Source organism: Myiozetetes cayanensis, unplaced genomic scaffold (genome assembly GCF_022539395.1).
Source record: "Myiozetetes cayanensis isolate MyiCay16 unplaced genomic scaffold, myiCay2020 scf6-25, whole genome shotgun sequence".
NCBI lineage: Eukaryota > Metazoa > Chordata > Aves > Passeriformes > Tyrannidae > Myiozetetes > Myiozetetes cayanensis.
Window position 1 is genome coordinate 55,540,035 of NW_026087853.1, and position 24,215 is coordinate 55,564,249.

The 24,215-nt window shown below is 66.5% G+C and overlaps 2 protein-coding genes across 2 annotated transcripts; one reads left to right on the forward strand and one right to left on the reverse strand.

The window, feature by feature from the left end:
- Positions 1 to 382: 382 nt before the first annotated feature.
- On the forward strand, positions 383 to 8,623 carry PLEKHG3 (pleckstrin homology and RhoGEF domain containing G3). Its single transcript, XM_050335914.1, has 16 exons — positions 383 to 429; positions 2,958 to 3,271; positions 3,354 to 3,454; positions 3,555 to 3,624; positions 3,714 to 3,760; positions 3,840 to 3,990; positions 4,146 to 4,280; positions 4,373 to 4,555; positions 4,730 to 4,822; positions 4,908 to 4,994; positions 5,111 to 5,144; positions 5,230 to 5,337; positions 5,512 to 5,715; positions 5,835 to 5,842; positions 5,929 to 6,108; positions 6,578 to 8,623. The coding sequence occupies exons 2-16, from the start codon at positions 2,996 to 2,998 to the stop codon at positions 8,150 to 8,152; spliced, it is 3,252 nt and encodes a 1,083-aa protein (XP_050191871.1). The 5' UTR covers positions 383 to 429; positions 2,958 to 2,995; the 3' UTR covers positions 8,153 to 8,623.
- On the reverse strand, positions 8,617 to 23,629 carry SPTB (spectrin beta, erythrocytic). Its single transcript, XM_050335913.1, has 35 exons — positions 23,492 to 23,629; positions 23,267 to 23,418; positions 22,896 to 23,069; positions 22,695 to 22,786; positions 22,539 to 22,619; positions 22,331 to 22,446; positions 22,020 to 22,132; positions 21,754 to 21,941; positions 21,556 to 21,673; positions 21,083 to 21,241; positions 20,697 to 20,999; positions 20,429 to 20,579; positions 19,470 to 20,337; positions 19,251 to 19,388; positions 18,406 to 19,165; positions 18,113 to 18,315; positions 17,939 to 18,029; positions 17,718 to 17,864; positions 16,953 to 17,216; positions 16,603 to 16,818; positions 16,427 to 16,516; positions 16,051 to 16,326; positions 15,581 to 15,711; positions 15,125 to 15,329; positions 14,669 to 15,043; positions 14,278 to 14,522; positions 14,060 to 14,198; positions 13,902 to 13,986; positions 13,608 to 13,804; positions 13,412 to 13,521; positions 13,045 to 13,132; positions 10,374 to 10,543; positions 10,115 to 10,288; positions 10,000 to 10,042; positions 8,617 to 9,493 (listed from the first exon to the last, which is right to left on the reverse strand). Exons 2-35 carry the CDS (start codon positions 23,327 to 23,329, stop codon positions 9,323 to 9,325), a joined length of 6,744 nt encoding a protein of 2,247 aa, XP_050191870.1. The 5' UTR covers positions 23,330 to 23,418; positions 23,492 to 23,629; the 3' UTR covers positions 8,617 to 9,322.
- Between the last annotated feature and the right edge of the window lie 586 nt (positions 23,630 to 24,215).

The following is a 24,215-nucleotide window of genomic DNA, read 5'->3' on the forward strand; positions in this document are numbered from 1 at the left end:
TGCATCCCAGGACAGCGTCAGGACCGTGCTGGGACAGTACTGGGACCGTGCCAGGAATGGGTCAGGACAGTATTGGGACCATACCGGGACCACACCTGGACTGTTCCAGGACCGTACTGGAACCATACCCGGACCGTACCGGCACCGGAACAGTACCTGGACCACACGTGGACCGTACCGGGACAGTACCTGGGCTGTACTGGGACCATACTGGGACCGGACAGGGACCGGGACAACACCGGACCGTACCCCACACTCAGCCCAGAGTCCCTGCGATCCTATCCCGCTCCCATTCCCGGGAGTCCCCGTTCCCGGGGTCGGGCGGGGCGGCCACTGTCCCCGCCCCGAGGCGCTCCCGCCGCTTCCTGCGGGCACGACCGGGACGGGGCGGAACGGGACGGGCTGGGGCGGCGGCGGGAGCGGAGTGCGGTGAGTCCGGCCCGGGCGGGAGCGGGGCACGGCCGTGGGGGCCGCGGGCGGGGGAGCCGGGGGTTCCCCCCGGGCGGGAGGGGGCGGTCCCGGGGGTGCCCGGCAGCGGGGGTCCCGGTGAGGCGGGAGCCGGGGGTCCCGGTGGGGCAGGAGCCGTTGCATCCCAGTGGAGTGGGATCCGTGGGTCTCGGTGGAGCAGGATCCGTGGGTTCCGGTAGGGCGGGAGCCGTTGCACTCCCGTGGGGCAGGATCCGTGGGTCCCAGTGAGCAGGATCCGTGGGTCCTGGTAGGGCAGGAACCGTTGCATCCTGGTGGAGCGGGATCCACGGGTCCCCGTGGGGCAGGATTCGTGGGTCCAGAGATGCCCGAAGCTCTGGGTGCCAGTGGGGCAGGAGCTGGGGGTCCCCACGGGAGCTGTGAATCCTGGGGTGACCAGGGCTGGGTCCCGGGGGGTGCAGGGGACTGGGGTTGCTGGGAGACTCTCGGGACAGGCACCCACGGAAACATGGGGTGCTCCCAGGCCCAGCCGGAGGGTGCAGGACAGTCTGCGGCACGCGGGGTGACCCCTGAACGGGGGTCCCAGTGTGGGGTGTGGGTGCCCTCGCCCCTCCGTTGGGATTAGGCGGTGGGACGCCACGGGCGCCGGGCACTAAGAGGCTTTGGCAGCCCCGTGGAGTCGATGCCGCCGTGTCCCGGGAATGTCGTGACACGGGGACCCCCGTCGTGCCGGACCCCCGATGTCCCCGCGGGCGGGAGCGCCGGCGCCCAACCCGTGCCCGCCGGGCCCGGCGGTGCCAGCCGGGGCCGGGAGCGACGGGAGCGACGGCCGCGGCAGCTGGGCTGGAGCCGCGGGGACCTCCCCGCTCCCAAGGCCGCTGGGATTCTGGAAAATGCTTGGAAATGGTGAACCGCCTGCCCTTATATGGCTCCGGCGGGCTGGCGCGCCTCGGCCCCTCTCCCGGCGTGCTGTGCCGTGCCGGGATCCTGGGAAAACGCCGTGGGCTGTGCCTCGCGCCCCAACTCCCGCGCTGGAATGTGCAACGGGGCCGGCGGATCCCACGGCGGGGAGAAAACCCCACCTCCCTCCCGCCGGCACCGGCACAGCCCTGGCCCCTGCCTCAGCTTTCCCGACTGGGGAGTTTTGGGGAGCCCCCGTATGCACCCAGGTCGGCACTCCGGGGACTGGGGGTACTGCGACGGATCTGGGGATGAAGGTCAGGGCTAATCCCACCCGGAGCAGGCGGGAGCCGGGGGGCTCTGGACAGCCCTGTGCCCACCGAGGTGACACTGGGGGAGTAAGAGGATCAACCCCCCCGCTCCCCGGGGCGGGACGGAGGTGGCCAGAGGGCCCAGGCGAGTGGCCACAGTCCCAGTGACGTGGGACCGGTGCCGTAATCCCGGTGCTCTGAGCGGATTAGGGTGGCCGGGGCTGGCCTTTGGGGACGAACTGCAGTGGCCGCAAATCCCCGGCCGGGTGTCACGTGGGGGAGCTCCTGTCTGGTCCCCCAGTGCCGCCTGGGGGTCCCCTCTTGTGCTCCAGCAGAGTGGGATGGGGGTCAGACCGTGCCAGGGGGGATGGATGCCGGGGGGGCCTCGGTGTCACGGACTGCCCATGGGGCTGGGTGTCCCCCTGGAGTCGGGGTGCCCGTAAGGCCGAGTGCCTCATGGCTGTGGGACTAAGGAATTTGGGGTTTGGGGGGAACTGTTCCCCAAATCAACCAGATCTGGTGTGCCTGGGAGGTGCCCCATGGCAGAGGCAGCTGTGCCAGCACCCAGGGTCCCAGGCTGTGGCACCGCTGGGGCTGTGCGCTTGGGGTGGCTTTTTGGGGGGCTCCTGGTGTGCTTTTGGGGAAGCCCCGGGGAGGGCGGTGGCAGGATGGCGGCCAGGCGGCACGGTGGGTGTGGGGAGGTGCCGGCAGGAACCGGCCTGACCGGTTGGGTGCCGGTGCCGGGGGTGCCGGGGGGCTCGGGTGGCCACGTCCCCGGCACAGCACGTGGCCTGGCTCAAGGTCACCGTCCCCAGGGCCACTCGCCGGGGTGACCGGGCTCGGTGGCCTCGCTGTTCCGACACGCTTTGCTGCCGGCCACTGGTGTTTGGGTGCCCCAGCTGTGCTGGTGGCACCGAGCAGTTTCGGTGGCACGGGAGGATCCCGGTGGCACTGGTGGTCCGGAAGGGCGAGCCGGCACTGAGCTCACCTGGAAGGTGTCCCGCGGGCGCGGCGCTGACGCACGGCCCCGGTGGGTGGGGGCGATGGCGCTGGTCCCTCCTGGTCCCGGCACAGTCTTTGAGTGTGGGGTGAGGAGGGGGTGGGTGAACCCCTAATTCTCAGCATTGCAGTGCGCTGTGCTGAGATCCCTTTGTGCCGTATCCGGAGATTTTTCGGGGTCGGGGGATGCTGGCACCCCTTGGCGTGGGGGGGGTTTGGCCATCAGGGCTCTTCCTCGGGGTGACCCCCCCCTTGGTGCCACATGCACCACCCAGATTTGGGGGCTCCCCACTCCCTCTAACCCCACCGCTCTGCCCCCAGGGCCGCCCTGTGCCCCGCCGGTGCCAGGCGATGCGGGGATGCCAGTGCCCGCGTGCCCACAGCGCCCTGCCCTGAGCCCGGAGCCCGGCTGTGCCATGGAGGATCCGGCCGGTGCCGCGACCGAGCCGTGGGCCGAGGGGCTCCACAACACCAACAACAATGCGGCCCCGGGGGGGTGGCCGAGTGCCCGCAGCGGGCACCCTCTGGCACCTTTTGGGGGTCCTGGGGCCAAGCCCAGCTACCTGGACCGTGTGGTGCTGGAGATTGTGGAGTCGGAGCGCACCTACGCCCGCGACCTGCGCAGCATCGTGGAGGTGGGTGCTGGGGGGCACCCGGGGGAACGCCCCTTGGGTGGGGTCCTGGGGGGGCATCAGTGCCATCATGGGTGCCTGGCAGGGCTACCTGGGCAAGATCATCGACGCGGAGGAGCCGGTGCTGAGGCCGGAGCAGGTCAGCGCACTCTTCGGGAACATCGAGGACATCTACGAGCTCAGCAGGTGGGTGAGCACGTGCCATGGGGATGGGGCACTAGGGTGCCGCCCTGTCCTGTGAGTGGGGGGGGGGCTGTGGTCACCCTGTCCCCTCTGTGCCCCACAGCACCCTCCTGCAGAACCTGGAGAGCTGTGCCAGTGACCCCGTGGCCGTGGCTGTGTGCTTTGTCACCCGGGTAAGGGCGAGCGTGGTGAGGGGCATTTGGGGCACCAGGGGGGCACTGGGGCTGTGCCAAGGTTTCACCACACTCCCCTCTGCCCTCAGAGCCAGGAATTCACCATCTACACCCAGTACTGCAACAACTACCCCAGGTAAGTGGGAGCACAGGGGGGTGGGCAGGGAGGCGGGCAGGGGGGTGGGCAGGGGGCTGAGCCCGCTCCCTGCCCACAGCTCGGTGGCAGCGCTGGCCGAGTGCATGAGGAGCAAGGTCCAGGCACGGTTCCTGCGGGAATGCCAGGAGCGGCTGCGGCACGCACTGCCCCTCGGGGCCTACCTGCTCAAGCCCGTCCAGAGGATCCTCAAGTACCACCTGCTGCTCCAGGTGGGCGCCCAGCGCGTGGCACGGCACGGTGTGGGCACCCGCTGTGGCACGGGAACCCGGCACAGGTCCCGGCACCTGGCAGGGCACATTCCCCTGGCACATCCCGGGCTGGACGTGCCCGCGGGCAGTGCCCTGATGACACGTACTGTGCCCAGGAGATCGCCCGGCACTTCGAGCACAAGGCGGGGGACGACTACGAGCTGGTGCTGGAGGCCATCGACACCATGACCTGCGTCGCCTGGTACATCAACGACATGAAGCGCAAGCACGAGCACGCCATCCGCCAGCAGGTGGGCACCGGGGGAGTCACCGCTGCCAGGGGGGCACTGGGTGGGCGCTGGGCAGGTGTCGTGATGCTTGTGTTGTCCCTGTGTCCATGCAGGAGATCCAGTCGCTGCTGCTGGGATGGAAGGGGCCGGACCTGACAAGCTACGGGGAGCTGGTGCTGGAGGGCACGTTCCGGGCCCAGCGGGTGCGCCACGACCGTGCCCTCTTCCTCTTCGACAAGGCCCTGCTCATCACCAAGCGCCGTGGGGACCACTACGTGTACAAGAGCCACATCCCGGTGCGGGACAGGGGTGGGGCACTGGGGCGTGCTGGGCGTGGGGGAGCCCCACTGAGTGCCAGGGATCCCAGTGGATGACAGGGATGGAGGAGCGGAGTGGGTGTCAGGGACCTCGGTGGGTTCTGGGGTGGGAGTCCTGGTGCATTCCGGGCATGCCGATGCCTCTCCCTGCAGTGCTCCTCGCTGATGCTGATCGAGAGCACGAGGGACTCGCTGTGCTTCAGCCTGGCGCACTACAAGCACGGCAAGCAGCAGCACAGCCTGCAGGTAAAGGGGCACGGGGCATTGGGCACCCTAGGGACCCCCCTGTGAACCCCCTGGCTGACCCCAGTGCCCTCCCTGTGACCCTCAGGCCAAGAGTGTGGAGGAGAAGCGCGTGTGGACCCACCACATCAAGCGGCTCATCCTGGAGAACCACCACGCCACCATCCCCCAGAAGGTGAGGGTGAGGTGGATGGCACCTTGGTGACACGGGAGACCCCCCAGTGTGGCGAGTGGGGGGGCAGTTGCACCCTACCTTCACCCCCATCTCTCTTCATCTTCCTCCCCACCCAGGCTAAGGAAGCCATCCTGGAGATGGACCTGTTCTGTGAGTGGCACCAGTATCCCGCCGTTCCCTCCCTGCCCTCCTCTGTCCCCTCCGTGTTCCCCTGTGTCATCCCCTGTCCCCACAGACCCCCCGCGCCTGCCCCGCTGCAGCCCCGAGCGCCTGAAGAAGAGCTGGTCCTGCCAGCCCCTGGGTGACACTGCCACCGAGCCGCTCCAGGGACGCCGGCAGTCTGGTGAGAGCTGCGTGTCACCAGTGTCCTGACTGTCCCCAGTGTCCCCACTGTCCCCAGTGTCCCCACCACACCACCTCCACTACTTACCTGGGCCAAGCCATGGCTGGGTGACACCAATGCCTGCAGGGAGGGTGGCACCAGGTGCTGATGGTGTCCCTGTCTCTGTCCCCACAGAGCCCTTCCAGCACCAGGGGCACACGGAGACGCTCCTGGAACGGCTTCAGGAACACGGGGGGCGCAGGCAGTCGGGTGCGAATGGCAGCCAGGCACGGGGGGCTTGGGTTGCTGACAAATTTGGGGACACAGGGGTGATGCCACTGTCACCTCACCTCCCCACAGAGCCTGCCAAGCACAACCTGTGGCACCTGGGTGAGCAAGGTGAGCTGGCAGGGCTGCGGCACCGGTGTGATGGGCAGAGGGGTGGCCGGGGGATGTGGGGGCAATTTTGGGATGCTGCACCCCCACTAACCTCTGCTTTTCTCTCTCCTGTTTGGCAGGGCTGAAGGTAAGGCTGGGTGTGGGTGGGTTGGGGTGCCCAGTGCCCCCCAGCCCTGGCACAGAGTGCTGAGCCCTGCCCTCACCCCCACGCAGCATTCTGGCAGTGATGGGACACTCCTGGAAGTGGGGGAGCCCCCCCAGCACCCCAGAGCCTGGGCGGCAGCTGAGGGCATGGTGGAGGAGGAGGAGGAGGGAGAGGAGGCTTTGGGCAAGGACAGCCAGGAAGAGCTGCCTGAGCCTGGGAATCTGCTGGTGGAGCCCCAGGAGGAGCAGGTACCCACCTTGGTCCCCCAAATCACTTCTGGGGCACCCATGTCACTCCCAGGGCACACAGTATAGCTCCTGGGGCATCCCATGTCACTTCCTGGGCACACCACATCCCACCCCGGGCAGGACCCAGTGTCATTCCCGGGCACCCCATATTGTTTCCAGGGCACCCCATATGACTCCCAGAGCACCCAGTGTCACTCCCAGGGCATCTGGTATCACTCCTGGGCACTCCATATTATTTCCAGGGCACCCAGCATCATTCCCAGGGCATCCCATATCTCTTCTCGGGTACCTCACATCACTCCCAGAGCATCCCATGTCACTCCTGGGGTACCCCACATCAGTACCAGGGCACCCCATGTTGCTCCCGGGACCACTGCAGGGTCCCCAGCTGTGGTTTGTCTGGGACTCACCCTACTTGGAGCACCTGGGTGCCCCCAGCTCATGACACCCCACCTTTGCTCTTGCCCAGGCCGGGGGGCACTCATGGGTGCTGGAGGGACCCAAACGGCCGAGCAGCTGGGGGCCGGGGAGCTGTGAGAAGGTCAGTGCAGCCCTGCAGCCCCCACCTGGGGGTCCCCAGGGACCCAGCACCCACTCACCCGCTGGCAGCGCTGGGGAGCACCGCGAGGTGCCAGAGGCACCCAAATCCCCGTCCCCGGCGGGGCCCCCGGCACTGCCCAGCGGGGACAGGGAGCCACGGGAGCGCCCTGCGGAGGATTTGCAGATGCTGAGCAGCGAGGAGGAAGAGGAGGAGGAGGAAGAGGAGGGGGAAGGAGCTGCCAGCATCCTGCCGCCCTCGGTGCTGGACCAGGCCAGCGTCATCGCTGAGCGGTTCGGCGGTGGCAGCAGCCTGTCCCGGCGGAGCAGCCTGGCACTGGAGGGGCCGCTGGGACGCGCCCCCAGCCACGGTGGCAGCACCCTTAGCCTGGACGGGGGCCCCCCGCTTGAATCCGGGGAGCCCGGGGGCTCCTGCAGCACCGTCCCCTCGCCTGAACCCTTCGCCAGAGCCCGCCGGGAATCGCTGCTCTCCAACCGGGATCGCCTGCTCCTCGACAAGATCAAGAGCTACTACGGCCACGCCGAGCACCGCGACGCCGGTTTCGGCGTGCGCCGCCGCGAGAGCCTCTCCTTCATCCCCAAGGGGCTGGTGCGCAGCTCCGTGTCCCGCCTCAATGCGCTCCCGCGGCCCCCTGGGAGCCCTGAGCCCCCCGCCCAGCCCGAGGCACCGGAGCCGTGCCAGGAGAACGGGGTGCAGCCCCCCGAGCCGCTGCTCATCCTGGAGGAGGATGATGTGGGTGCCGGGGGGTCACCCTCGGGGCCACCCCCCCAGCTGCTGCTGACCCCCCCTCACCTGGGCACCAAGGTGTACCAGCTGGCACGGCAGTACAGCCTCCGCATCAAGAGCCGCCGCTCCGGCGCCCGCCGGCCCCCGCTGCCGCAGGAGGACGGGGACCCCCCTCCCAGCACGCCCTCGCCGGCTGCGCCGCGGGACGGGGGACTGGCCGTGACCCCCGTGTCCCCGTGTGTCCCCCGCAGCCCCTCGAGCCCCGTGGGTGCCGAACCCTTCGTCTGGCCCGACGTGCGGGAGCTCCGTGCCCGTTTCGGTGCCCCCCGGCCCCCGCCCGTGAGCCGCAGCCGCTCGGCGCCCGAGGGTCCCGTTCGGGGCGGGCGCCCCGCGGGGAAGGAGCGCGGCGGCGGCGGCCGGAGCCGGAGCGCCGAGGCCAACGCGGGGTCCGACGGCCCGAGCCCGGGGCCGGCGAGGCACAGCAGCGACGGGGCGCTGTGGGTGGCGGCAGAAGCCCCCCTGGGCCCCGGGCAGCGGGTGCTGGTGCTGGAGCGGCTGCCGGAGCCCCCCACGTACGTGCAGATCCGCTCGCCCACTACCCGCGAGAAGATCTGCCTGAAGGCTGTGGTCGAGCGCTGCAAAGCCTACCAGGCTTCCGAGGAGTACCGGCGGCGCTGCCCCGACACCCCCGAGCCCCCCCGGCACGGCCTCGTCAGGGACCTCCGGCAGAAGTTTCAGAGCCTCGACGCTGCCAGCTAGGGGAAAGACGGGGAGAAGGGGCATTCTGTGGACCCCCGGGGGAAGGAGCGCCCCACGGACCCTCAGGGGAAGGAGTACCCCATGGACCTCCAACTTACCTGGAAGAAAGGGCACTCCATGGCACCCCTGGCTGTTTGGGAGAAGGAGCACCCTGGGGACCCCCGATTTGCCCAGGAGAAGGGGCACGCCATGGATCCTCCCAGCCCTCCTGGAAGAAGGAGCACCCCATGGACAGTGAACTTGTCCAGGAGAAAGGGTACCCCATGGACCCCCAACCTACCTGGAAGAAAGGGCACCCCATGGACCCCTCAATCCACCTGGCAGAAAGAGCACCCTGGGGACCCCCAACTTACCTGGAAAAAGGGGCAGCCCATGAACCTCCCTCCCTGCCCAGGACCAGGGGCCCTCCCCATGTCCCCTCGGTGCCCTCCCCTCCCCCGTCGGCGCCCAGCACTGCACCCCGCTCGCTTTCGTATCTTTATTAGAAAAAAAACCCCCAAACTGAACCCAAAGTTCCTCTCTGGTCGCCCGCCCCCCCCGGGGTGTCTTGGCCCGGCCGCGGGGTGCAGGGGGGTCCCCCCACCCCGGCTGGGGGGGGCACTGGGTGGGGGAGTGCTGGAGAGGGGCCCCCATGGGCCGACGCTCTTTGGTTGGTGCCCGCGGGGGCTGGGGGTCCCCCTCTGCACCCACGTGCTGCGGGGGGGGTTTATGGCTTTGGGGAGCACCCGCGCACCCCCCCGTGTGGGTGCTGGGTGGGGGTCCATGCACACCTGTGCCGTGCGTGCGGAGGGGGGGGCCGGGGGTGCACCTGCATGCGGGGACACACGTGTGCAGACGTGTGCGTGCAGGGACACGCGTGGGCACGACGGGCACACGCCCGGGGGGGAGGGGGGAGGGCACCTGCGCTCGCCTCCACACAGGCGTGTGCCTGAAGCGTGTAAATGTATGTATATATATAAATACAAATCTATATATATATATATATACACCTGTGCACACTGACACGTGTGCTCGCGGTGGGGGGGGGGCTCCTGCCCACGCGTGACCCCCCCCACGTGCCCTCTAGACCCGGTGGCACCTGTACAGGTACCTGCACACATGTGTCCTTACACACGCGTGGCCCCGCTGGCGTGACGTGGGGTGTCCCCCTCCGCCCGCCATCCATGGGGGTTATTTCTTTTTTGGGAAGAAGCTGAAGCGTTTCTCCTTGTCCTTGCGGGGCAGGGGCGGTTCAGGGGGGGCCGGGGGCAGGGACAGGGGGAGGCTCTGCGTCTTCCCCCAGCTGCCCCTACACTCGGTGATGGCCGCGCTCAGCCCCTGCAGCCAGGCCTGCAGCTCCTCCTGCGGGCACGGGATGGGGAGGGAGATCAGGAGGGGCTCCCCTGTCCCTCCAGCACCTTCCTGGCCACCCCTGTGTCCCCCTGGGTGATGCCATTTGCCCCCTGTCTTCCCCAGCCGCCCACATTCCCCTGGGCACTGCCAGCCCCTCACTGTGTCCTCACGGCACCTCTTGCCACCCCTGTGTCTGCTGAGCACCACTGGCCCCGCAACGTTCCCCTGGCCAGCCGTGTGTCCCCTGGGTACTGCTACTACCCCCTGTGTCCCCCTGGGCATCACCAGCCACCTCATGTCCACCTGGCCACTGCTGAGTGCCATCACGTCCCATCGGCACCAGTGGCGTTCCCCCATGTACCCTGGGAACAGCCAGCCACCCCGTATCCCTCTGGACCTCTCTGGCTACTACCCCTGTGTCCCCTGGGCACCACTGGCCACCCTGTGTTTCCCCAGTCACTGCTGGTCACCACCATATTCCCCACCCTCCCCTCTGTCCCCAGGCCACCCCTCACCTCATCCTTGCCATGGAACAGCCACTCGCTGCCGTTGCTGAGCCTGGGGACAGAGCACATACACCAGTGCCACGCATGCCCACCGCGCCCCCCCAGTGCCACGCCGTGCCCTCACCTGAGCTTGAAGACGTGTTTCTTCTTCTTGTAGCCGGCGGGGACCTCGCAGCGGGCGTCGCGCAGCCCCAGGGGCTCCTCGCCCTGGCACGGCAGCCCCAGGGCACGGCTCTTGGCGTCCTTGAAGAAGGCGAGCTGGCCGCCCCGCAGGACGCAGTACCGCGTGCTCCACGACCTGCGCCAGCACCGGGTCACCCCAGTGTCACAGCCGCGCCCGGGGACACCGCGGGCCCCGCCACCGCCGCCACCACCCTGCCTACCGGTTGGACGCGCGCTTGGTGGCCGCCTCCAGGTCGTGCTTGCGGCCGAGGTAGCCCTCCAGCTGGACGCTGCTGACACGGGCTGGCAGCGTGGCTGGCTCCTCCGGCTCCTCCCGTGGTGGCCGTGGGGCTGGTGACACTGGCTCCTCGTCACCCGTCCTCGGCGCCAGCTGTCGCAAAGCAACGGCGCGGTTACGCCGCGGCGTCACCCACCGCCACCGAGGGATGCGTGGGGAGAGGTGTTGTCCCCTCCCGTGGTGGCACCGGGCACGTGGGTCGCTGTCACCCGGTGGGTCACGGTTCTCGAGCTGGTCTACACGCTCCGGCCTGGGGGCGGGTCACCCCCAGGTCTCAGTACCAGTGACCCCACCAGATCTGGGATGCGGGAACTGGTGGCTACTGGTAGGACCCCAGTGAGCATCTGGGACATGGTCCAGCCCTGAGACCCTCAGTACAGTGTCAGTGACCCCAACAGCTTGAATATTCAGGAACTGGTGACTACTGTGAGGACTCCAGTGATGGTTGGGACCCTCACTGAGGTGCCAGTGACCCCACCAGTTCTGATACGTGGAAACCGGTGGCTACTGGTAGGACCCCAGTGAGCATCTCAGACATGGTCCAGCCCTGGGACCCCCAGTACAGTGTCAGTGACCCTACCAGCTCGAATATTCAGGAACTGGTGGTTACTGGCAGGACCCCAGTGAGTGGTTGGGACATGGTCCAACCCTGGAACCCCCAGATCTCAGTGACAGTGACCTCATCAGCTCCAGCATGTGGGAACTGGTGGCTGCTGGGAAGACCCCAGCAAGCAGCAAGGACCCTCAGCACAGCGCCAGTGAAGCCACCCCAGCTCCAGTACATGGGAACTGGTGACTACTGTAAGGATCCCAGTGAGCTGCTGGTTCATGGTCCAGCCCTGGGACCCCCAGATCTTGGTGCCAGTGGTGCCCCAGATGTGGGGTGATGAGGTTGAGCCGAGCCAGGTGAGCAGTCCTGGGAGCCGCCCTGCTGTTGCTGCCAGCCCAAGGTCTTGGGGACAGTGGGAGGTCCAGTCAGGGGCCATGGTCCCCAGTAAAGGGGACGCCCATCCAGCTGGGTGCCACAGGAGGTGCTCAGCCATGATCCCTGTCCTCAGGGAGCCAGGAGACGCTTGTGTCCCCAAGCAGGTAGAAATGATCTTGGACCCAAGTCGATACTTAGAGGCCCTGTTCCCAGGCAGGCAAAAGTGATCTTGTCCCCAAGGAGTCAGGAGATCCCTGTGTCTCCATGCAGATGGGGCTCCTGTCCCCAAGCAGGTGAAAGTACCCGTGTTCCTGAGCAGGCAGAGAGGACCCTGTCCCCATGCAGCCAGAAGATGCCCGTGTCCCTGAACAGGCAGAGGGGGATACTGTCCCCAAGCAGATGAAAGTGGTTGTGTCCCCAAGCAGGCAGAGCAGGACCCTGTCCCCAGGAGATGCCCATGTCCCCAGGCAGGCAGAAATGATCCTGTCCCCGTGTAAGTACTCCAGGATCTTGCCGCCAGGCAGGGCAAAGTGATCTTGTCCCCAAGGATCCAGAAGATGCCCATGTCTCTGAGCAGGCTGGCAGTAGGCAGAGGGGGCTCCTGTCCCCAGGCAGATGAAAGTGGCTGTGTTCCCAAGCAGGCAGAGCAGCACCCTGTCCCCGAGGAGCCAGAAGATCCCTGAGCAGGCACAAATGATCTAGTCCCTGTGTAGGTACTCAAGGATCCTGTCCCCAGGCAGGGGAAAATGTTCCTGTCCCCCAGGAGCCAGCAGACACCCATGTCCCCAAGCAGGCAGAAGAGGCAGAAGGAGTTCCTGTCCCCAAGCAGGCAAAGCCACCAGAAAGCCGTGTCCCCACGTAGGCAGAGCAGGCAGGAGGAGCAGAGAGGCTGGCAGCGGTCACAAGGGGGTTGGCACATGAGGTGACAATGCCCCGAGGGGGGCAGTGCCCTGTGGAGTGACGATGCCTTGCAGGGTGTCAGTGCTGTGGGGGTAACGACGCCCCACAGGGTGCTGATGCCTTGTAGGGTGGCAATGTCCCACAAGGTGACAATACCCCAGAGGGTGACAGTGCTCCATGGGGTGACAACGCCCCATACAGTGATGGCGTCTCTTGGGGTGACGATGCCCCGCAGGGTGCTGATGTCCCGCAGGGTGACGATGTCCCTCTGGACAGCAATGTCCCAGGGGGTGACAATGCCCCAGGGGTGACGATGTCCCGCAGGGTGACGATGCTCCTTGGAGTGACAATGCCTCACAGGGTGACGATGCCCCACAGGGTGACAATGCCCCATGAGGTGACAGTGCCCCACAGAGCGATGATGTCCCTTGGAGCGACACAGTAGCCGGGATCTGCCCGCTCCAGGGCAGACACTCCAGCTCTGACTGTTGCACAGATCCCAGACACACACGTGCACCCACAGGTGTCACCCCCCCTGTCACCCCAGGAGCTGGGGCAAAGGGGACCTGCAGCACCCCTCTGCCCGCCTGGCCTTTTTGGGGTAATTTAGCATTTATTCAACTCAAGGCAAGGACAAGGTGAGGGTTGGGGACACAGGGAGCCATCAGCACAATGTGGTCACAGTCACGGGGGGTGCCAGGAACGGTGGGACATGCAGGGAGACGGTTTTGGTTGTCGGGGAAGGTAAAAGCTAAACTCAAGAACTGACCGGCTCTGGTCCATCCGTGGTGGGTAGTGAAGAGTCCTGTGTGCTCACATCCTTCCTCTTCTCCTCCTCCTCCTCTTCCTCCTCAGACCTGCACAGGGAAGCAGCTGTTCAGCATCCCCATCCCAGATGTGATCCTGCAGGGATTTGGGGCTGGCTGCAGCTCTCCTGTCCACCCCTCAAGGGATGAAAGCCCTGTCAAGGGTGAGGCTTAACCTTCATGCTGCAGAAGAGCATCAGTTTGTTGCTTGGAAAAGACAAATTGCTAAAAAGCCCCTTAATGCTAAAACAAAAAATCCTTAATGGTTTGAGAAAATACGGAGTTAAAGTGGTGTCCATGGTCACGTGGAATGGCGGTGGCAGCCCTTACCTGGCATCCAGCTCCCCATCCAGATCCAGGTGGTAGTCGGGAGCCTCTGAGCGCGTTGTCCCATCCCGTGCCAGCCCCTCACGCAGCGACCGCCCGCCCAGGAGCTCCAGCTGCCGGGTAAAGGGGGGAAAGTGTTAAGGGATGGTGGGGGAGCTGAGGCAGGGCAGGCAGAGGCCTCGCCACGAGCCTTCCTCACCGTTGTCAGCTTCCTGAGGGCGGCGATTCGCTCCTCCCAGGTGGCCGAGGACTTCTCGAAAGCCTCGTGTCGCTTCAGAAGCTTCTCCACCGCGTCCACCGTCTGCCCGTAGTCACTGCTGGCCAGGTAGGGCTCCTGCGCCATGAGCCACGACTCGGCCACCGAGGCATCGCGGGAGAACTGGCAAACCTCCAGCACTAGGAGAGGGACAGACAGAGCTCAGCCCCTGACTCACCCTCCCCGCTGCCCCCCCAGCACTGCCCCGCCCCTCCCCGGCACCCCCGCCACACTCACGCAGCCGCAGCCGCTCCCAGCGCTGCTCCCACGTCTCCATCATGGCTTTCCTCTTGTCCACCAGCTCCACCAGCTTCGCCTTGATCTGAAAGCGAAAGCTGTGAGGGGTTGGCCCTGGTGGCACTGTCCCCACTGCTCCCTATCCCTGATTTCTTCACCTCTGGCGAGTCCTGGTGCTTGCGCTGCAGCAGTTTCTTGCCCAGCTCGATGCAGGTGGTGAAGTTCTTGCTCCGAGCATCCACCTCAGCCCTAATTCCCTGGTGGTACTTCATCAGCAGCTCCACCGAGGAGACATCCCTGGGGACAGAGGGGCACCGACGTCAGAGGTGCCACTGGTGCCGTTCCCATCCCAGGTGCCCGCTGGGCACATCCCTACCTGGGTTTCTCCTGTGTCTCGATCTGCCGGACGGTGCTCTCCATCCAGGAGAGCAGATCCCGTGCCATGCTGAAGAAGCGGTGCTTGTCGGCAGTGTCCACCAGCCGTGCCCGGCGCCCGCTGCACGCCTCCAGCAGCTCCTGCAGTGCTCGGGACACCTCCTGCTCCTGCTCCTGGATTCCGGCCGCCTTCTCCCCGGCATAGGCGGTCTGCAGGCGCGCCGCCGTGTCCCGAAACTGCTGCACCTGCACGGAGTAGCATGGAACGGTTCAGGGTGGAAGGGACCTTAAAGACCATCTAGCCCAACACCCCGCCATGGGTAGGGGCACCTTCTACTAGACCCCTGGGAATGCTGAGTGCTGGCATCTGCAATGCCAGGACGGAGCCTCACCTGTGCCTCCAGCAGCTGGAGGTCCCTCTCGAAGGCGCTGTGCATGCGGTGAAAAGCCTCCACCGTGCCAGCGTCCTCGCCCAGGTCCTGGGGCAGCTCCTGGCGCCGGCTGGCGATGAGGGCCAGCAGCTCAGCGCCGTCGTAGAAGTACTTGTGGAGGTCGTGGGAGGCTGCGAGGAGCTGCATGCGGGTGTCGATCAGCTCCAGCAGGTCGGCCCAGCTCTCGTTCAGCCCGTCCTTCCACTCGGCCATGGTGGCTGCCTCGGTGTGCCCTGCGTCGATGAGGTCCTCGATGGTCAGGTTCACCCGGTCCACGCGCTCCTGCCCCACACTGCCAGTCTCCCGTGCAAACTCCCGAAACTTCTCCCGCAGGAGCTGCACGGAGGGGAGAGAAGAGTCACGTCACAGCCCCAAACCACCCACTGGCACCGCCAACGCTCACCCTGCGACCCTCACCGTGACGTGGTCCAGGTCCTGCCCCATCTCCTGGGAGGAGGCGACCACGTCGCGCTCGGCAATCCACTGCTCCAGGTCTTCCACCTCCCGCTTCAGCTGGAAGAGGTGGGACATGTTCTCCAGGCGCCGGCGGCGCTCCTCAGCCACCTCCTTCAGCCCCGCGTAGTGCTTGTCCACCTGGCCCTGCAGCCGGATGATCTGCTCCCTGCGCGGTCCCGGCACACAGACACCCAGTTCTCACCCGGGAAAAGATGTCCCCGACCCACCCGTGTTGACGACCAGGGGGGCTTGGGGGTGAAGGACCCGCTCTGTGCTCCCCACATCCCTCTGCAACCACCTCCCGGCCCAACCAGAGCAGCCAACACCGCCAGAGCTCCGGCCAAACCCCCCACCCACACAGTGCTGAGGGCACGGGACTGCCCCGAGGGACAGGGGACAGGCAGCAGTGGCACCTACCCCTCGGGGTGGCCGGCGGAGAGCAGCTGCTGCGCCCTCCCCGCCAGCTCCTTGATGGTCTGTCCGTAGTCCTCGATGGAGCGCAGCTGCCGGACGTGTCTCTTCAGCATCACCAAGCCACTCTCCTCATCCTATGGAATGGAAGACACAGGCGTGGTCAGGGCACAGGAACTGGGGTCAAGACCCACCACCCATCCTACAGGGATGTCCTGGCTCCATCTGATGCCTTGGGCAGCAATGCTGAGCTCAGCGGGGCATGGCACGTGATGGCATGGCATAGGGTGGATAGTGTGTAGTGGCACAGGAATGGCACACAGGAGCGTGACACACCACAGTGTATCCTGTTAGACATGGATAACATCCAACAGCACAGCATGGCATGGCCCAGGTTGACATGGGGTGTCCCAGCACAGTGTGACACAATACAGAGCCCCTCATGGCATGGGGCACCACATGGATCCGCTCCTCACCTTTGGCTTCTCCTCGGCTCCCATGAAGAGCTCCTGCTCGCTGACCCAGGCCTCGGCCTCACCGGCATCCAGGTAGTACTGCTGGGCCTCTCCAGCCTCCTGCAGGCGCCGCTGCCGGGCAGCTGCCTCCTCCTGCAGCGCCTCCCACAGTGCCCGCAGCTCCTGCGCCCGCGCCGCCAGCTCTGGGCCCGGCTCCTCACTGCTCCCCGCCGCCTCTCCCCGGCTCAGCACCTCAGCCAGGCGGGGGGCATGGCCTGCCAGCTCCTTCTGCAGCGTCTGCCAGGGGGCAGGAGGTCACGGTGAGGGTCACCCAGGGGATGGGTGATCCCAAGGGACCCTCTGGGGTGGTGGGTGTTGCCGCAGCGCCCGGGCTCACCTCGTTCCTCTTGGCGAGGCGCTGCACGGTCGGGAGGTCAGTGCCGTGATCTGTCGACCTCGCCAGGGACAGCCGCTCCTGCACCCACAGCTGCGGGAAAGAGCACCCACTGAGCCCCCCGCAGCACCCATGGGTGCCCCCTGCACCTCAGACCCTGCTGCGGTGAGGACACTCACCGTCTCATCCTCCAGATCCCGCCCCAGCTGGTACATGGCCTTGGCGGTCTCCAGTTCCTTCCTCTTCCTCTCCAGCGGCTCCAGCAGCTCCAGGACTCGCTGCCGGAGCATCTGCTCCTGCCCGGTGGCGTCTGGCATGTCCCCAGCACCAGGGGTGCCCTGCCACCCCAGTTCCTCCAGCTCCTTCATCCACGTTCCCACTTGCTCTTCCAGTCTCTGTGGGGGGCAAACCCACGCGAGTTGCGGGTCAGAGCCAAGCTGGAGACCCCCCAACCCCATTTGGGAACAAAACCCGTCACCTCCGACCTCCCGCTCCTTCCCAAAGAAATCAGCGAGGTGCCCCCACCCACCGTCAACCTCTTCAGCAGCAGGTTGGTGGCGGTGAGGTCCTGGACCTTCTCGGCGGCGCGCAGCTCCTCCTGCGCCCGCCCCAGCCACCTCTCCAGCTCCGCGTAGCTCTGGGCGTACAGCGCCGAGCGCTCGGCCTCGAACAGCTGCCGGCCCTTCTCCTCGGCGGCGCCGCGCAGCCCGTCCCAGCGCCGGCGCAGCTCCTCCAGCCGCCGCGGCACCACCGCGCCGTACTGCGGCTTGCGGCTCGCCAGCTCCGTCCCCTCCTGCAGCAACAACAGACAGGCTGGTGGCCACCACGGCACAGGGCCATCCCTACCATGCTGCAGGCTGAGATTCCTCCCGAATCGTGGAATCACTAAGGTTGGAAGACACCTCTAAGGCCACGGAGTCCAACCATTCCCTCAGTACTGCCAAGGCCACCACTGACCGTGTCCACGAGGCTTTTAAATCCCTCTACCTGCCCTGGGTAGCCTGTTCCATGGCCTGGACAGCACTTTTCATGAAGGAATTTTCTGATATCCAACCTGAACCTCCCCTGCTGCAGCTTGAGGCTGTTTCTTCTTGTTTTGTCCCTTCTTTCCTGGGAGCAGAGCCCAACCCCACCTGGCTCCACCCTCCTGTCAGGGAGTTGTGGGGAGCAAGAAGGTTCCCCCTGAGCCTCCTTTTCTCCAGGCTGCCCCCCGCCAGCTCCCTCAGCCATTCATTGTACTCCAGACCCTTCCCCAGCTCTGTAGCCCCCGTCTGGTCACAGTGCTAGCACTCACCGCCTCGATCTTCTCCAGCCAGCTCTGGTTGGGTGCCAGCTCAGCCATGAATGCCTGGTGCTTCTGCCACTTGCTGTGGAGACCACGGGCTTCTCCGTAGGAGACATCCTGAGCCATCAGCATCTTCTCCTCCACCCAGGCATCAAACTGCAGGGAAAGGGTGTCAGGACTTGGCTGGTGGGGAGGCCCCAGGGGTGCCACCAGCCATGCCATGTTCCTACCTCCTGGCAGCTCTGCAGGAAGGTCTGCAGGTCATGGTTGTCCTGTAGCAAACCAGCTGCCTCCTCCACCTTGGTCATGACAGCTCCGTGCCTGGCAAGGGAGCGGGGATGGGCAGCATTAGCCCCACTGCCCACCTGCTGCCCACCCACCCGCCAGCCCTGAGCCGGACTCACCGCTCCTGGAGAGCCTGGCACTTCTCGGAGATCTTCTCAGCAAAGATGTTCCCTTCTGCCACCAGCTTGTTGCCACCAGCCACCACCTCGGGGACCTTCTCTGCGCTGCTCTCCACACCGGCACGGAAATCCTGGAAGCGGCGCAGGGCAGCGGCCGAGCCCTCCAGTGTGGGGGGCAGCTCCAGGTGGGACAGCGTGTACTCCTGGGGGGGGGGCACAGCAAGGGGTCAGCGCAGGGTCCCCCCTTTTTGGGTGTGCCAAGGAAGCCCAAAGGACGTTGCCTGGGCACCCACCTGGTTGGTGAGGAGGATCTCCGCCTGCTTGGCATCGCGGAGGAACTCCTGGAAGTCGCGGCACTGGGTGAGGAAGCGCTGCCGAGCCTCCGCCATCCTGCCCAGGGCGGCCCAGCCAGCCTCCACGCCGCCCAGGCGCTGCCGCAGCCCCTCGTACTCAGGATCCGTCTGCCCCCCCAGCACCCGCTCCCCCGCCTCCACCAGGGCGGCGAAGGCACCCGTGTGCTCCTCGGCGTCACGCCGGGCCGCCTCATGCCGCTGCAGCATCTCCTCCGCCTCCGCCAAGGATGCCGGCACCTCGTCGGCAGCCGCCACGGCCTTCTGGGCGCCAAAGAGCCACGCCTGGAAGTCATCCAGGTCCTGCAGGAAGCTCCGGAGCTGCCCGGCTTCCCCTAGGGATGCCGCCCGCTCTCCCAGGGCCGCCTGCAGCTCGTCCCAGGCGGACGTCGCCGTCGCCAGCCGCTGGGCCACCTCCGGGGCCGCCTCGGGCCGCTCCTCGGCCAGGCGCTCGGCCTGGGAGCGCAGGGCGGCCAGGCGGTCCTGGGCCACCGCCAGCTCCCGCTCGATGCCGAAGAGCTTGCGCTGGGTGGCCAGGACACCGGCCAGGTCACGGCCCAGCTCGGCCGTGGCCTCCACCGCCCGGGCTTTGCTCCGCAGCCATTGCTGGGTCTCCTCGGACTCCAGGTTGTAGTTGAGGAGTCGCAGAGCCGAGCCCACTGCCCGCCGGCGCTCCGACACCAGCTCCCGGAACCGGTCCCACCTGCGGGACAGAGGCGGGGGATGGCGGGGGACGCACTGCTGGGATATCACCCGCCAGCCCACCCCAGTGTCACCCACCACGGTACCTCTTGTTGAGTTGCTCCTGGCACTGCCGGACCTGGGGGCTCCGGGGGTGCCCGCCGGCCAGGAGCCCGTCGGCCGCCTGGTTGACCGCGGCGATCTGGGAAGCCACGGCGGCCATGTCCTGCTCCAGCCCGTCCAGCCTGCGGGGACAGCAGGGCTGAGCGCGGGCAGCCCCTCGGGACACGAGCACGGCGGCACCGCCACCACCGGGGGCTCCTCACCTGCGCTGCGTCACGTCCAGGTCCTCCAGCGCCTGCGGCACCTCCAGCTGCGCCAGCCAGGTCTCCTTGGAGCCCATCCAGAGGTGGCAGGCGTCGCTCTCCCCGAAGACAGTGTAGAGGTCCAGGGCGTCCTGCAGCTGGCGGCCGCGGCGCTCGGCCAGCGCTGCCGCCTGTGCGTGCAGCTCCCGCAGTGCCGCCAGCCGGCTCTGCGCCTCGGGGCCGGCGCGCAGCTCCGGCGGGAAGCCCTCGGCTTGCTGCGCCAGCCGGTCCAGCTGCTCCCGGGCGGCCGCCAGCTCGTCCAGCAGCTCCTGGTGCTGCCGCAGCAGGACGAGGGTGCGGGACTCATCCTGGCCCAGCTCCTCGGCAGCCGCCCGCCGCTGGGCATCCTGCAGCCCCTCGGCCAGCTCCTCCACCTCCACCTGGAACTGGAAGAAGCCCTCGGCTTCCCGCAAGCCGCGACGCCGGAACGCCGCCAGCTCCTCCAGCTGCGTCCACAGTGCCCGCACGGCCGCCCCCCGCTCCCGCAGCCGCTCGGCTGCCCGGCCCGCGGCCGCCAGACCCTCGCCCGCCGCCAGCGCCTGCTGCAGCCGCCCGCCCCGGCTCCGCAGCTCGGCCTCGAAGGCAGCGTGCCGGCGCTGGAGCAGCAGCACACCCGGCAGGTCCTTCCCGAAGTCCAGGGAGGAGTAGAGCTGCTCCTGCTCCTTGATCCAGCTCTCCGCCTCGTCCAGCTCCCACAGGCAGGTCCAGAGGGAGCGGGATTGCTCCAGCAAGGCTCTCCTCCGTGCCGCCAGCACCTGCAGCTCCCGCCGGCACATCTCCAGATGGCTCACGCGATCCCGGATGACTTTGGGGTCGCAGGGACGGTAGCCTGGACAGGGATCGAGGAGGGCGCCCATCAGCACAGCATCCTGCCTTCCCCTGGCCGTGCCATGGACGCCGGGCTGTCGCGGCACACCCACCCTCGGCGTCGGCGAAGCGGAGGGCGGCCGCACTGATGGCCCGGGCTGTCTCCGCCTGCATGGCCATGTCAGCCTCCAGCAGCCGGTGGGTCTGCAGCAGCTCCTCCGCTTCCAGAAGGTGCTTCCCAGATTCGGGAGATGCCAGTTGCACCTGCAGGAAAGCCTCAGCCATCACCCACTGCCACCAAAAACGTGGCACCAGCACCCCAACATCTCATCTCCTCCCTGCCCCCCCCGAGGAGGGTGACACCCAACACTCACGGCTCACCTTGACCTCGTCCATCCAGTCGATGCAATGCAGCATCTCCTGGAAGAGGTGCTGCAGGGTGAGGTTCATCTCCAGGCGCTGGCGCCGGGCAGCCAGAAGCTCCAGGAGCTGCTCCCAGAGCCGCAGGATGTTGTCCTTGCGCCCGTTGATGCGCTGGATGTCATGGTAGCCCTCCAGCTCCAGCTCCCTGGCCACCGCCTCGATGGCCTGCACCCGCTCCCTGTAGGCAGCCGTGTCTGTCTCGATGGCCTCATGCTTCTTCTTGGCCGCCTCCACAGCCGCCAGGTCCTGCCCAAAGTTGTCCTGCCCGGGCACAGAGCCCGTGGTGAGGCTCTGGTGGGACTCCCCGGGGTGGGGGTCCACGGGATGGGAGTCCCCGGCCTCACCTGGGCCACCAGGCGCTGGTTCTCGCTCAGCCAGGCCTCCCTCATGGCTGCTTTCCGGTCGAAGCGTCGCGCCAGCTGCTCCAGCTTCTCCTGACGGATCAGCTCGTTGCGCAGTGCCAGCTCCCGCTCGTGCTCTGCTTTCTCCAGCTGCTCCCAGGCCTGGGGAAAGGCGACACCGGAGGGGTGGCACCCTGAACTGCCCTGGGAGATGAACCCAACCTGCCCTAGGACCTGAACTGCTCTGGGACAGACCCAATCTGCCCCAGCAGAGGAATTCAGCTTCCTCTGGGAGATGGGCTCAACCCGCCCCTGGGAGATGGACCTGCTTTGTCCCCAGGAGATGATGGACCCAATTTGCCCCCAGGAAACAGGCACAACTTCCCCCAGGAGGTGAACTCAAATTCCCCCAGGAGATGGGCCTGACTTGACCCCAGGAGACAGACTCCAGCGACCCCAGGAGATGGACCCCGTACCCGGTTGATGTCAGAGACCAGGCGCCCCTCGTGTGGGGTGTAGACACGCTGGTTGTTGGCTCTCATCCGTGACTGGATGGTGAAGAGCAGCACCTCCAGGTTGCCCTTCTCCTGAAACCTGCCACAGAGAGAACTCAGAGGCCACCCTTGGGTGCCCCACACCACCAGGTAGGCCTGGGGAGGGTGGGGGGCTCTTACTTGGGGGGCTTCTCCACGGTGCGGTAGGTGCTGAAGGCTTGCAGCTGGTGCTGCACCCCGGCCAGAGAGTTGGCGAAGCTGCGGCTGTTGAGGGAGGCGATGGTCTGCTCGATCCAGGTGAGCAGGTCAGACGCCAGCCCCCCATAGCCCTCGATCATCCGCTCTGTCTCCTTGGCGTGCTCGATGACCTGCGGCGGCACTGGCAGTGAGCACAGGGGGCTGGCATCCCAACAGAACCCCCCAGACCACCTCACATTGTCCTTTACCTTGCCCAGGCGCCTTCCCTCCACCTCCAGCACCTTCATTTTGGAGAAGTAGTGGTAGAAGGCCACCACGTAGGTGATGATGGACTTCTCGTCAGGGTTCTCTGTGAATACATCTGCCCGGCACAAGCAAGAGGGGTCACTCCCGACCCAACCTTGGCCCACCCCACAGGCCGCCATGGCCTCGTGAGGTCTCCCTCGTGCCCACCCAGACCCTCCTTCCTTTCCATGGGCTGGGAACCTCTCTGTGCTCCACGGAGCCTGGCAATGTCCCAGCAGAAACTGAGGCAGGAGGGCTGGCAGCACAGACTCACCTTCGGGGTCAAGGAGCGGGGTGATGCCCAGGTGCCGCTCTGCCACGCTGAACGCATGCTCCAGGTTGTGCCGGGCGTTGGATTTGGTCAAGTTTTGGAAGTCAACCAGCTCAGGCCTGGTTATGGAGGGCATGGGACAGCAGTGACACACCTGTGGTACATCACTCAGTGCCACCACTACCCCGATGCCCACTGCCATGCCACCTACCTGTGCCTGTGGATGAGGGCATTGAAGGCCAGCCCGTCCTTCCAGCTCGAGGTGAAGTTGGTGACATTCACGTGAGGGTACCTGCAATGGGGACAGAGTGTCACTGTCACCCTCCGGACACTGCTGGACCCCGGAGCAGAGGTGTGGGGCACCTACCCTGCCGTCTTCATCTGGCACCAGAGCAGCAGCGCATCCCTGGCAGAGCGAGTCTCCCGGCCCTCCTGCGTCTCCACAATGATGTCCTGGATCTGAGGGCAGAAGGACATCAAAGGGTTGGAACACGAGATCCATGGAGGATGGTTCCTGCTTGGGAACCAGGTGAGAAGCTGAGGGGGGCCCCAAGCCACCTGTTCCTACCTGGAAGCGGAGGATGATGGTCCAGATGAGGCCGAGGACGAGGCGGTGGTTGCCATCCACAATGTCGTGGGAGCCCATGTTCTCCAGGTGCACCCGCTGCTCCTTCAGGAACTGCAGCGCCTTGTCCACATTCTCCAGGCAGTGGATCCGCATCCGGCCCTTGGTGGGCTTGGGCTGGGGCACAACAGCGCTCAGCACTCTCCCCTCCACACCGGGCACCCCAAACCCCACAGGGGACACCCCCACGCCCATGCTGCCACCCCAGCCCCTGCCCAACGGCAAGGTCAGCTCCCTGGTGGAACAGCTGACATGACAGGGCATGGCATGGCATGGCATAGGTCCCAGGGTCTCCAGCTAGATGGGATTCCTACCAGAAGCTCTCCTGACAGCACCTCCAGCAGCTTGATGAGCACGCGCCCGTCCCGGAGGTCCATGTAGAGGTCCGAGATGCGGCAGGTGACACGAGCCAGGTGCGAGTTCACCCACTTGGTGAAGGTTTTCTTCTGCACGGCCTCCCGCTCGTCTGCAAGGACAGCGGGCACGGGGTCACCGACAGCGGGGACAACCCAGGGGGACCGCGGGGAGCCGGCACCCACCTGCTAGGGCTTTGATGCGGGAGCGCTCAAAGAGCCGCGCCGAGCTGTTGTCGTTGTCCAGCTCATCGTCGGACGCGTCCCAGCGGACGTTGATGCGGCTGTACTGCTGCTGCAGCTCCAGCTGCTCGTAGTCGTTGGCCGGGGGACACCGGCGAGAGGCCCCTGGGGACAGGGGGACCGTGAGAATCAGCGCGGCTGCAGCGGCTCGCCGGCCCTGCGGCACGTGGGGATTTGCAGCTCAGAGCGGCTGGATAAGCTGCTCAGAGGGATTTAGCCTCACCCCACCCAGGTGTTGGGGGGGGCACCTGGGTGCTGCGTGCTCCAGGACCCCCCGTGCTGAGCTGTGCCGAACCGTGCCGATGCCTATTTACAGTGCTGTGTCCCCACCCAGGTCCCTCCTGCCCCGCTAACACCCCAATCTGGGTCTCCGGGGGTGTCCCCCAATCCTTGTGTGCCCCTAGGGAAGCGGGTGCCGTTCACCCCAACCCCTGCACAACAGAGGGGCTTCACCGACACTGGTGGCAGAAAGTGGGTGACAGCTGCCAGCGGGGGTGGCCACCCACCCCCGCGGACATTTGAGACACAGATAGGACATGGCTGGTATCTAAAAATGCCTCCGAGCAGCTGTCGGTGGCTGCTGGGGCCCCTGAGGGGTGAGAGGAGATGGGCTCTGGCTCCCCACAGCCAGCAACACACCCAGGACCACCCCCAGCAACCCAGAGCT

Coding starts and splice junctions, on each gene's coding strand:
- SPTB (XM_050335913.1), bottom strand. CDS start 23,329: ATGGACCTCCGGGACGGGCGCGTGCTCATCAAGCTGCTGGAGGTGCTG. Junction 16,327..16,426: donor GCCTCGCCAAGAGGAACGAG/GTGAGCCCGGGC, acceptor GCCCCCTGGCAG/ACGCTGCAGAAGGAGCTGGC. Junction 13,987..14,059: donor AGCACCAGGACTCGCCAGAG/GTGAAGAAATCA, acceptor TTTCGCTTTCAG/ATCAAGGCGAAGCTGGTGGA.
- PLEKHG3 (XM_050335914.1), top strand. CDS start 2,996: ATGCCAGTGCCCGCGTGCCCACAGCGCCCTGCCCTGAGCCCGGAGCCC. Junction 3,455..3,554: donor GACATCTACGAGCTCAGCAG/GTGGGTGAGCAC, acceptor TGTGCCCCACAG/CACCCTCCTGCAGAACCTGG. Junction 3,761..3,839: donor TACTGCAACAACTACCCCAG/GTAAGTGGGAGC, acceptor CCCTGCCCACAG/CTCGGTGGCAGCGCTGGCCG.